Source organism: Rutidosis leptorrhynchoides, chromosome 2, assembly GCF_046630445.1.
Source record: "Rutidosis leptorrhynchoides isolate AG116_Rl617_1_P2 chromosome 2, CSIRO_AGI_Rlap_v1, whole genome shotgun sequence".
In the NCBI taxonomy this organism is placed as follows: domain Eukaryota; kingdom Viridiplantae; phylum Streptophyta; class Magnoliopsida; order Asterales; family Asteraceae; genus Rutidosis; species Rutidosis leptorrhynchoides.
Genome location: NC_092334.1, coordinates 111,669,676 through 111,683,198, shown reverse-complemented (window position 1 = coordinate 111,683,198; position 13,523 = coordinate 111,669,676). Strand labels below are relative to the sequence as shown.

General features: G+C 30.9%; 1 protein-coding gene and 1 long non-coding RNA gene across 3 annotated transcripts; both read right to left on the bottom strand.

Moving 5' to 3' along the window:
• Positions 1-3,267: 3,267 nt before the first annotated feature.
• LOC139891302 (uncharacterized) lies at positions 3,268-11,751 on the bottom strand. Its single transcript, XM_071874255.1, has 4 exons — positions 11,360-11,751; positions 4,541-4,880; positions 3,765-3,842; positions 3,268-3,571 (listed from the first exon to the last, which is right to left on the bottom strand). The coding sequence occupies exons 1-4, from the start codon at positions 11,710-11,712 to the stop codon at positions 3,521-3,523; spliced, it is 822 nt and encodes a 273-aa protein (XP_071730356.1). The 5' UTR covers positions 11,713-11,751; the 3' UTR covers positions 3,268-3,520.
• Positions 11,752-12,156: 405 nt separating this feature from the next.
• On the bottom strand, positions 12,157-12,882 carry LOC139891301 (uncharacterized). 2 transcript variants are annotated; one of them, XR_011773604.1, is made up of 3 exons: positions 12,775-12,882; positions 12,373-12,686; positions 12,157-12,260 (listed from the first exon to the last, which is right to left on the bottom strand). It is a non-coding gene; the product is annotated as an uncharacterized lncRNA (long non-coding RNA). The 2 variants fall into 2 exon arrangements; XR_011773605.1 differs by having other exon boundaries at positions 12,373-12,509.
• Between the last annotated feature and the right edge of the window lie 641 nt (positions 12,883-13,523).

Below are 13,523 nucleotides of genomic sequence, written 5' to 3'. Positions count from 1 at the left end.
TCAAGGTTGTTGGGCAATACTAAAACACACAGCAAGACCTTTTAATATGAATAAAATACGTCGAATCATGTACACTTGTGTTATACTTCACAACATGATCACCGAAGACAACGAGCGCAACATATGCGACCTCGAAGAGGATTATCTCCGTGAACGAGAAAACATGCCGCGACGTACTTGGAAGGAGAGAGTTGCGCTCCAAGATCGGGTGGATCGAGAGATGCGAGATAAAAGAGTGCATAATGTCCTTCACAACAATTTGATCGAACACATTTGGACACTCCCGGATGATTATATTGTTCGAAACAATTAACGTTATTTATTGTGTTTTTTTATTTATTTATGTATTGTCTTTTATTTTTTAATTATGTAATGTTTTTAATTTTTAATAATGTAATTTTTTATTTTATTTAATAAAATGTTATTTGTATTTATTTATTGTATTTAAATAATACTTTTAAGTTGGTTAAAGTTTGAAATGGAGTGTATGATAGTGAGTATTTAGTGAAAGGAATGTTAAAGGGTTTGTGCTTATGTGGCGCTGATGTGACGCTGATGTGGCAGGAAAAATGTTAGTGAAAGAGCTGAACGATAGAAAGTAGCCTTAGACAAAATCCATGAATAGTACTAAGGGCATTTTCGTCCTTTTATCTTTTTTCCCACCTTTTATTTTTCAAAAAAAAACCCACACTTTTTTCAAAAATTAAAATCGACCCCCCAAACAGGGGGGCAAAGTGTCAAATACTTATTTTCATAAAAATCTTAAATAAACTCCACCCAAATATTCAACGGGTCATATCTTCTCGCTCGCAACGAGTTAAATTTTTCCGGCACCATCGTTAAACTCGAAATAATTTTAGGAACACAATGTCACTAACTATGCGCAAAACGGACGCTTTTTAAAAAATGTTAAATATTTGAGGTATTTTTCGTACACGTTGATTTTGCGTTAAATTTTTAAAAGTCGACAATTCCATAGCGAAACACGGAGATGCACATGTATTGTTAATTTAAAATAACATTTAAAACTTTCACGGATTATACCTTTTAGTTCGACTCGAGTTGCGATTCAACGACATCATCGTTAGCCACGAAATAATTTTACAAACTAAACGCAATAAAATACATTAAAAAACGAACCCCCGGCGCGAAGCGAGGGTTCGTAAACTAGTTATCAACTATTTATATTTATCTTCATATCATTAAGGACTAAACTTAGTGAAGGCATGAAGGGGCTTTGGCCCCAACAAAAAATGAATTTTGTAGTCTTTAGAATTACGAGCGTTGAGATTTTGAGACTACTGAATTGGAGTTCGTATTCAACGGACTCCAATTTAGTTGTCTCAAAGATCACAATTTTAGTAACCCAAAAAACTTCTATATTTATATATTCTCCCCGTTCCAGTTTAATTATGCTCATACAAATAATACACAATTTAAAAAAAAAATATATGGTAAAAGTACTGTACTTTTTATTTACTTTCTGATTTTACCCATACTTATTTTTTGTCCTTTAATCATACTCACTACATTAAGGATATAATAGAGCTTAATTTTCTTATTTTTTCCATTTTAAAAATAAACAATTAATTTATAACATTCCAAGATGAAATAGCTGAATAATAAAATAGTAACGGAGGGAGTATATACATTTTAAATAACTTAGTTAAATATAAGGCTACTCCCAACGTTGCCGTCCACCAACCCGGCCAGGCCACCGCCCTGCTGGGCGCCGATGGCAGCGGGCCGCCCAGACCTCCGCCCAGCCTACCGTCTCCCATTTCGTGCTTTTATGAAATATTTAAGGACGATGAATAAAGCTTTTTATTTTATTATTTTCTTATTTTTTGAGCTTGAAAGCATAAAAATGGTGATGATGAAGATGCAGATAGATATATGGAGATGATGAAGAAGAAGTTAAAAGATATTTTTAATTGTTTATTATTTTTCATGGGTCCCACAAGTTGTAAATGTGTACAGCTCTTGTCTTATTTTTACATTTATATATTGCTCGTATTTATTTTTAATATTTGAAAAGTTTTAAATTAAATGTAATTTAAAAATTAATAATTCTTTTAATATTATAATTTAAATAAACTTTAATTTTAATTAATCGTAATGTTTTTAATTTTTAATAAAAGTTTATTTTTATTTAAATAATTATTTAATTTTCATAAATAATTAAAAAAAGGGAAGGAAGGAGTGTGAGAGTGTTTAGTTCTGGGTTTAGTCCTGAGAAGGAAGTGCTGATGTGGCGCATGAGGACTAAGATGGAGGAGTGTCTCCGAGCACTCTAAGGCCACCCCCTATCGTAACTAAACTATTCATCATCTTAATCTTCCACATCAGCGCCACATCAGCGCCAATATCCTATAACTAACTCATAATTAAACACTCCCTATAATGGCTAAAACAATACTCCTCTTAATATACAACGTACAAGCAATAAAGCATCAAGTCCAACAATAAAAAGCCACTGGACCCACAATTCCTATAACTAAACTTAAAACTTCCGTTAAATCCATGGTGAATGCGGGTAACTAAAGCGGGTAATGAGCCCGTGCCTATGGTTAGTTACGGGTAATGACGGATAATGTGCGGGTAACGGACGGATAACTAACGATAGGGGTGGTCTAATAGTGATCATGATTCTCTAATAAAAAAATTTAACCAATAACGGAGTATATAATAAAGTGATTCTAGCTCCCTCAATGAACAAGCTCAATCATGGATGGTAACTTTTATAGCACATCGATACTTAGTTGTGGTAAATGAATTAAAAATATATTAATAATTAAACATAACCTTTTGTCTTGGATAAAAAAAGAAGGTAAAACCGATACAGCCCATACTGACCGGTCTCAACATGAAAAATTTTGTAACTCAATGATCGAAGAAACATGAACTTGTGATTAACCCACAAATTACGTCTTATGTTACATGTCCCCAAGCCATTAAACAACCATAACAGATACCTCTCGTCTTAGGAAAGCACTTCGCATGGAGAGTTCGAGTCTTGCAACTCTTTTTTTTTGTGATTACATTTTTTTTGCAAGGTCATAGTGAGATTTTATCGGTGTAGATTTCTTTATCAGGAATACAAGTGTCAAAACCCCTATAGAGTTCATTTTGTCTTATTGATCAGCAAGTTTAAGAGCTATATGCCTATATGCACATTGATCATTTGAAAACATCAAGCATTTGTTGAAGAATTGTTTTTGTATTGTTTGAATGACTAAGAATTAAAAATTGACAGTTATTAAGACATGAAAATAAAAGACCTTTCTTTCATTAATCCATTGAACAAGGGTAGAGTAAGATCTCAACTTGTCTACATTTGATACTGACCCTTAACAAGAGGAGAAAATTGATGAAAATACTAGATACAAATTCAATGCTTCTCCTCCTACTTAAAAAAAAACAAATGTCTAAAAATATATATAGAGTTATAGTAGATAGATTCATACCGGTATAATAACAACAAATGTAAAATTTGGATATGTAAAACCAAACTCACACTCTATTCGGATTCTGACTCCACGCTTCCCATAGCCTTCAATCCTCTCGGTCTCTGTATATATCGAGTGTTTTTAGTAACTAGTAAAAGGGGAGTGATCTGATCAGTAAACTATCAAAATTCATATGTACACTACTAAATACGCTTTAAAGAGTTGGTACAACATTATTAAGCATGTTTAGTGGTGTACGGATCATCATGGATAAGTGATAACGCTTGTTACACCACTATTAAAGTTCATTCATACCTTCTTTGTGATCTTTTTCTCTCGAACTTCGTACCGTTCCAAAGTTAAATCGCAAAGCCAGCCACCAGGGGTAACCAACTGTTTACATGAATCAAACAAAAATATCATATTAACTTCGCTCTACTAAATTCATATTCATATTCATACAAGCTACAAAACATTGTAACATATACTGTTGTTGATATTGACACTTAAAAAACAATACCGTTTTGTTTTATATTGGACTAATAGTAATAATAAATAAAAATAATAACAATAGTAATATTTTTATTATTTATTATTAAATAAAATAATGAATAAAATGATATTTACTAATAAAATTTCGAAAATGGCACGGAGTATTAATATTGCGAAGTGATATGTACACAACCACTTTTTACACATACACAATCAAACACGCTTTACAATGTGTACAACACTATAAAAGCATATTTGGTTGTGTATGTGTGAAAAGTGGTTGTGTAATCACCCATTAATATTTAATCAATAATTAATAATTACAAATCGCAAAGTTCTAAAATTTCCTATATTAATAAATAAAATGCAGTAATGTTATTAAAAAGTACAAAGTCTACTATGCAAATAATTGTCATGTCAGTAGAATCCACCTAAAACACCGAAAAATAATTCCACATCTAATAATAATAATAATAATAATAATAATAATAATAATAATAATAATAATAATAACTTTTCCCTAAACGATTTATAATATTACACTGTAATAATAATTGAAAAATTATAAAATAAAAAAAAAGAGAGAGATGGATACGTACGTTGATTGTTCGTTGGATGAATTTTGCTCGTTTTTTGGGTCTTTGAGGAAGTTTAGATCCTTTAATTGCTAAAAAGTCTTCTTCCTTTTCTTTATTCGTCAATCCGATCGCAAATTTCGGTGGCCATACGATCGGAATCGTTTCATTTACCGGCGATGTCCCTCCTTTTTTGCTATCATGCGCTGTTTCCGAAGACCCAGACCCACCACAACCACCGTTTTTTCCGTTAGTGTTATTATGCGCACCCCTCTTATCGTGTACACCCCCTCCTCTATCTGGCGAACGTACCCCTCTACCACCGTTGCTTTGTCCCTTCATAGCAATCGAACTCTCTGAATTCCTACAATTTTAATAACAATAATTATATAAAATGAAAAGTATTGATAAAATAAGCAATCACATCTTTTTGTAATTCTAATATATTATATTATTATTATTATAATTATTATAATATAATATTTATTATTTTCAGAAAAAGTAACAATATTAAAAAAAAAAAAACAAATGAAACAGGTAGGGTGAAAAGAGGATGGTAAATTACGAATATAGCCCTTGTGGAAGTTATGGATCGGACAAGAAAGTTTAGGAAATTGGGGTTTTGTTACCGGAAAGATTGAGTGGATATTTTATTTATGGGTCAGGCCTTAAAAAGAGTGGGTTGTTTTCTTACTTTTTTATTTGTTTTCTGTTTAATGGTTTTTATAAATAAAATCTAAAAAGCTTTTGTATAATAATAATACGAATACGAAGTAAGAGATAAAAGAAATAAATGAAATAAAAGAAATGAAAACTACTCCGTATGTTTTATATCATGGAAAGGGAGAAGGAGATTTGTGTGATAACATACGCAGCCGCGCAAAGAAAGGGAAAAAAGAGTATTAATTATTGTAATAAATAGTATTTTGGAAAAAAGGTGGCGTTGGTTTCGTGGCAAGAAGAAGCCGTTGGATGATGGGGTTGAGTTTTAGTGACGTACACGTGGCATGATCTGGGTAAAGGAGATATAAGAATCGTTGATGAGTGAGATTAAACGGTGGGATGATTGGAGAGTGGAGGTGGGTTTTATCACACGTGGTTGGATGGATGGGTGGATAAACTCACCTGATTGCTGCCCCCTTGTCACACTTGCAAAAAAGGGACCATGTGTAAAGTAGAGAACAAAAATAAAGCAAAATAATGAAATTATTATAATTAAGTAGGTTTATTTTCGATTCTAACGTACCCTTTTTTTATCATCACACACCTATTTTAACCTTTTACTCTTCTAATAATACTCCATTTCTTTAAATTGATGTGTGAGGATCAAAAAAAGTGTGTGTGAGAACCATCTCTTTAACCTGTGACTTCACATGATCTTATTAATTAATTATATTTAATCAACTTAATTAATATTAAGAAATTATTTTTCTAACTTTAATTATTAAATCCACCGTTGAAAGTCAAAATAAAATTTTAAATCAATGATTAAAAAAAAAAAAAAAAAAACTATCGTGTCATGAACATTCAAATCAATAGCTGAAGTTATAAACTTGTTTAAAAGTTGAAATATAATCTTCTGAAAAACAATACATAACTATCAGAATCTGTTGTATGTAAAACAAGATATCTTAGAATATAGGCATCATCAGACTATGTTTCAAACAATTAATTTTCCTTTGTTCAGTAAGAAAAACTTGAGGTTAAGAATCGTACAGCATTAAAGAAACTAATACGGAGTACTAATATTACTACTCCGTATTTCTTATAGAACCGTGTTTATTAAATATAAAAAACTTTTTCCTCTACTATTTCTGTTAAAAATTAAAATTAAAGTAAATTAGATAATATTATATATGTATATGTATATAAAGTGGAATATTACATTGTAATTTATCATTGTAATTTATCATAAACTAGTAAAATGACCCGTGAAATTACGAGTTTGTTTAAACAAAACAATTTAATGACATGTTTTAGGTATTAAATGAATGTAAATGCTGAAGTCATTTATTTTAATGACCCGTTTGACTAAGAAATTTGTCGTTATTTTTACAAATATATAGAGACATGTATTTTCGCATACATATGTAACGTAATTAATTTTGCAAAAAAAAATCCATATTTGAATATTAATAATTTAGTAATTATAATTATAATTTTTATTTATTTAAAAAGTAAATAATAATAATAAAGTTCGCTCAAAGTTGAGTATTTATATTTTTAATATTAAAATACCTTTTAAATTTTTTTAAAAAATTAAAATTATAATTTACGAGAGATTAGTATTTCCTTTTATTAAAAATTTCCTATTATTTTTTAAATTAAATTAATATATAATTATGACATAATTATTATAAAAATTAAGGGTTAATTAGATTAATGATGACATCATCATTTGAGAATTTTATATCATATAGATTATAAATAAAAATATTATACTATTATAAATTATAAATAATAAATCATACACCGTAAATATAATTATAAATATAAATATAATATAATATAATAAAATATTTATTATATTACATTATATTATACTGTAATATTACATTATATTGTATAACTTTAACTTATAGAAAAAAAGTTTGGTGGACAAAGTTGGTACAAGTTTTTACACATCACTAACACACAAAAAAGAAAGAAAAAAAACATGGCGTTAAAAGCAAAATATGACCCTCTAGATCTGAATTGGCATATAAGACTGTTTCTAACCCTAATGTGATGTTAGAGGCGAATGATGCACTTTTTGGCGAAAAAATGGATTTTTGGCTGTAGAGTGAGGTAGTAAAATCTGATTGAAAATTGCGTGAAAAAACAATAAATTAAATATAAATATAAAATGACAAAAACTTGTGATTGGCTCCACCAAATCTCACCGCTACCGTCAAAAAACCAACTAACGAAAGTTGACGTCAAAAATTGACGTCGGGTTAACAGCGTCAAGTACTGTTAACCTCATCCACCTCATCTGACGCCCTCTTTCTGACGCATGGTTAGTACCAGTCTAAGATGGTACAAAATTTGACGCCATCATCCCTAATGCGGCGTCAAATCACGGGACGTCAATCAAGCCTTTGACAGGAAAAAGTGAGCGACAATTTTTTTTTAATGCACCAAATAATTTTATATATAATTAATTTATAGGGTTAAGGCTACTCAAGGGTCATATATTTTTTTTTGTCCCGACATAAGCTATATACCAAAAAAAAAAAAAATACTATTATAGACCATAAACTTCAAAAAAAAAAAAGGTTAATGTAAACCAACTTAACTTGTTGACCTGATAAATAAGGTTGTTCGTTTGACTTTTTTTTTTCCGAAACTTTGATTTCAAAATTCAGATTCATTTCTTTGATTTAAGAGCTGTAAATTTACAGATAGTTTCACGAAGAGATTTCGTTCACATCTGTATTTTTACATTTCGCTATAACCTCTCAGATTGATCTGGTGCTTAAATCAGACACGATTTTCGGTGAAGGATGAACTCGAGATCAAACTCTATGAATTTGTTGTTGATTATCAGTTCTGATGATGTGGGAAACTTCGTTTGATGTTATGATTCACTAATCTAAAGTCAATTTGTTAAGAGAATCATCCTTGATCGATTTTGTAGACTGAGCTTAGAAAAAATATACTTTCTTTTGTTCCAATGTAAACTATATACCAAAAAAAAAAAAAAATACTAATGTATGTCACATACTTTCAAAAAGTGTATCGATGTAAACAAAAGGTGACCTGTTTAGCCGGTAACAGATTATCTTTTGTTTACATCGATACACTTTTTGAAAGTATGTGACCTACATTAGTATTTTTTTTGGATGTATGACCTACATCGGGACAAAAAAAAGTATATGACCCTTGAGTAGCCTTAATTTATATAATTTATACCAAACTTCCGACCATATTTTACTACATCACCTAAAATATTTTCACCCACTCAAATATAATACCACTATTTAACTTCATTGTCACTTCACATTAAAAAAAAAAAAAAAAAAAAACTCACTTTTTCATTTAACTTACTAGACGTCACAGTCAAGTTTATAAATGGTCTAATTGCTATAGAAAATAAACGGACTTGCTACAGGTGCTGGTGAGTGCTCTTCAATACCTAACAGTTACTCGTCCTCATCTTTCTTATGCGATGAATCAGGTTCGCCAATTCTTGCAAGCTCTCACTGATGAGCACTTTCTTACAATTAAATGTATTTTACGCTATGTTAAAGGCACATTAACATATGGTTTAACCTTCTCTCACTCACCGAGGTCATCTATTTTAGGTTATTCCGATGCTGATTGGACACGATGTATTGAAACATGACGTTCCACCTACGGTTACTCATTGCTACGTGAGCTGCAGGTTCTTCAACCCGTTCGGCCCACTATTTTGAGTGACAATAAGAGCACCATCTTCATGAGTCAGAATCCCATCTCCCACAAGCGCTCTAAAGATATTGACATTGATTATCATTTTGTGCGAGAGCTCGTAGCTTTTGGAAGTTTATATACTCGGTTTGTCCGCACTACTCAACAACTTGCGAGTATATTACCAAAATCCTTCATCGCCCGCAGTTCGACTCTTTGAGAAAATTGGGGCTCTGAGTTTCTTGTAAGAGGTCTCATGTTCGAATCCTGTCTAGGACAAACATTTAGTGGTGACCAGAGATGGGTTGGAAACAGACAGAGAGAAATCATGTTGAACTGCGTACATCAGAGTATAAGGTCGGACAACTCGACCTCCAGGTAGCCCGAATAGGAAAAACTTCCACCCTCTACCTTTCACCTATTAGAGATAATTGTGTTACCTAATAAGAAGCATAAGTTTTCTCGATCCTTGAGAATAAGGCTTGTTGTTGTAACTCATCTCTATTTCGTCTTGTACTATAAATATTATAAATATAAATATTAAATATTAATGCATAGCAATCCCATAAGAGTGATGAATTATTCTAAACCCTCTCACAATAAACAACCATTTCAAGATTGGCTTAGCCGATGAGAGTGATTAGAAAAAAAACGTTACTTTTACCGGGCAATCTAAAATTATAAAACAACCTCACCTTACCATACCTTTCCTTTTATTTTATTTTGTTTTCTTTTACTTTTACAATAAACATACGTAGTATAGTATTTAGTATATTTATTTCTTTTGAACCACAAACCTATAACTATACGGATTTATCTAATAATGAAATCAGCCAAAGCTTTGCTAAACCTAAACTTGTAAAATCATAAGAGCACACAGTGTCTGTCTTCGTTTTCGTCGTCGCAACTCAACGGTGCCAGGATCAACTGCTGGTTCAACACCGAGCCGACGTCAATCTCGCCGTCGAGCTTCGAAGTCGAGCCATCAACGATGGCAAATGACTGTTTTTTGTTTGTTTTTTTGAATTTTGTTTCGAATAGTATTCAATACAAATGGACACCGAAATGAACAACTGATATGGACATTGTGAACACCTCCATTCATGTCACTGAAAATCAATTTCAAGGTCCATTTTAGACCATGAAATGAATACGGACACCTCGTGCTCAAAGAGTCGAGTTCAAGTTTTGCATACTAAAGTCGAAAAGAGCTCGAATTTTTGAAATTTCAAGCTGAGATGGGCTCAAGCATAATAGCCCGACTCTGCTAATATACATTCATAGTCCTCTCGATTGATCCTCTAAGTTATATTACTCATTACTCATTACTCATATATTACTAAATGAGATGAGAATTTTAGCCGGTTTAGCCACTTCACACGTTTCAAAGGACAATAACAAATTTATCAAATTGACCCTTAAACAATGTTATGTTTGGCAATTTTCCAGGGGTAAAAATTGTAAACACTTTAATTTATTACAAAACTAAAACAAACTTCACCCAAATTTTTAACGGCTCAGATCTGCCCGCTTGCCACACGTTAAATTTTTTCGACACCACCGTTCAACTCGAAATAATTGTACGAACACAACGCAACAAACTATACGCGAAACAGACATTTTTTAAAAACCGCTAAATATTTCGGGCTATTTTTTATACATATACATACACGTATAATAAACAACACAAATTACGCGATTTTTATTGCGTTAAAAACGTGCATGTCATTAGGTATGCTAAGTACTAACCACGTGTATCCAAACACACCCGTCACAACGCATTTTTAATTCTATAAATACAAGACGTTATGTTAAATATGAATATTCAACCCGAAAGGTCCCGCAGCATCGGCCGATCTAGTTATTATTATTACTACTTGACATGTCAAAATAAAATTATGGTTTTTGTGATATTATATTTATTTATATTTATATTTAATATTTAATATTTATTTAATCAATCACATATATTGGAGACCCTCAACTCTCAAACCATCCATTGCTCTATTATTCAATTATTCAACATCATTAATTTAAGAAAGTTTTTCCAATAAACTTATCGCACTCTTATTGTAAAACTAATCAAATGGTCATGTCACCCTTTTAAGACGCAAGTATTGTTTTACCAAAACCAAAACTAAAACCAAAATCAATAAATTTATTTTGTTATTTTATACAATAAATTAAATTTGCTTTGTTATTTTATCTCTAGCACATGGAAAAGTGGTGTTGTACCATTTTGTTTAAAATAATATGCTACTTGCTCCTATCATGGTTTCACCGTTTCTTTATATTTATATATTTATATTTATATAAATTAAATAAAATTAGACCTACTAATTAAAATATCACATTTTTATCATACAATAATAATAATAATAATAATAATAATAATAATAATTGACAATAAACTATATGCATAATTATAAACTAATAACAATCAAATTAACTTAACCAAATGACAAAAGTTACCTGAGAATCCGATGAGCAGGCGAAGATGATCGTTGTCTGAGATTAATATAACCGCGCCCGTTACTAACGGCGTTACTTCCACTAACCGTTTCTTTATTTGGTGACCTAACCGCTCGCCGGTCAACACGTGCCGTTATCGATCGTTGGCCTACAGGCGGTGTACCGGAAACTGCTGAAGCTAATTCTTTATCTTTAGCTTGTTGTTGTTGTTGAACTTTCATACATCGTAATCGTTTACGATTCCCCCACTGTAATACAAAATCCGACGTCGTATTGGTATTATTGTTGGAATTATTATTATTATTAGAATTAGAATTAGATCTGTCTCTCAATAAGTTATTATTCTTCTCCATCTTTCTTTTTTCTTCTTTAATAATGCACACACCTGTTACGTTACACCAAGTTAAACTAACCATGGTTAGTTCACTTTTTAACACTTTCCATTTAACAATAGTTTACATTATTATTGAAAAAATAGAACAAAGTTATACATATGCAAATACAAATTAGATCTCTGATCATCAGTTCTTAAAATGATGATATGATCCAGATTGATATGTTACTGAATTTCACGGTAATTAAACCTTTTAATTCAATATAAAAATTTGAGATATAAAAACAAGATGAAAGTTGATTTAAATCACCTCTTAAGCTTCAATCTGCTATAGGTGTTTCTAGGTTTAAAATTGTGATTGTAATGATGAAACTGCAGAAAAGAATAAAGACGATCAGATGAAATTGAGATTAGATTGCAATAAACAAAAGTGAAATTGGAACAACAAATGCTTATTATTTACTTTGTTTCGATAACATGAATCATCAAATCAACAATTTACAGCTCAATCATCTTCAAATTCGAGCTCTAGATTTCGAAATCGTGAATATATATCTTCAAATCAATCTGTGATTTCAATGAACATCATTCGTTATTCGTTATTATTCATATATTGAAAACATCGAACATGATGAATAATCGGTAAGAGAAATCAATGCGAAATTTAATCTATACAAACCTGTAAACTTGCAATATAACAATATCTGTATTTTTATTCTCTGATTTTATATCAGGATGAGTAGAAAACTTAAAATAACAAAAACAGCTCAAAGCTTCTTCATCCACTTTACAAATTCATTTGTTCGCATCTAATATCTGCCAAAAACAAGGAGACAGCTTAAGCACGCAAACATTATAATAATCGCTGACAAATTAACAAATCGACGTCAAATTGTAATCAAATTCGTCCAGATATCTCAATCTCATCCATCCGGCTTACAAAATTCAACCGGATCAAATGCATCAACAAAAGTAATAAGTAAATATATGAATCTGAAATTACAAATCAATTTCGTTATCTATTTATATACTTGAGCTGTGAATCTTATGAATTAAAAGAAACTTCAACATTTTCACTCACCGAATTCTCGTTTTATGATTTCGGATTTATATAAGAAATATAGAATAGATAGATAGATGAAGAGAAGAAAAAGTATCGAGAGAGATGAAGAAGGTGATATTGTTTTTGTGCAAATGAAATGTTTTTTTTCTTTCTTTGATTTTGGAAGGCATTATATAGCGGTCTCGTTTGTTCAGGGTTTATCGATCGCACTTCGAACAGGGGATGAGGATCCATCTCTCACCGTTGAAATATAATCTAACGGCCGAGATATTACCTTTAATTTTACAACGTTTCAACAGTTACGTACTGTGTAAAATTGGCTTTAACCCACATACATACATCGTTAATTTTGTTTTCGTTTTAACATCGTTAGTAATAGTAATTAGTAATAGTAACTTGACGGAATCTTTCGTTGTCGTTACATGAATAATTGCTGTTTTCTTTTTATAATTGCATTTCTTGTAAATAATATATGATGATGATCCTAACACACCACTTTTGATGCATGTATACTTTTGTCTGAATTATACCCCTAGATTGATCAAGTGAGTTGAAATTATATTGTTATTGTAAGCATAATTAGCGGCAAGGTTGCAAAATTCGCTATTAGGGGATTAATCGATCGGAAATTTAAAATGATTAATCGGTAAATCGGTGATTAATCGGATTGTACTGTATACATTTAAATACTAAATTTTAAAAACTATATGTGTAAATATAGAAAAAACCATAAATATAAAAATAAACTCTAACATAATTGTCTAAAA

Excerpts from the sequence above, each read along its gene's own strand:
- LOC139891302 (XM_071874255.1), bottom strand. The coding sequence starts at position 11,712 with ATGGAGAAGAATAATAACTTATTGAGAGACAGATCTAATTCTAATTCT. Across the intron at positions 3,843-4,540 it reads TCATCCAACGAACAATCAAC|TTGGTTACCCCTGGTGGCTG; the intron begins GTACGTATCCAT and ends TCATGTAAACAG. Across the intron at positions 3,572-3,764 it reads AGAAAAAGATCACAAAGAAG|AGACCGAGAGGATTGAAGGC; the intron begins GTATGAATGAAC and ends CGATATATACAG.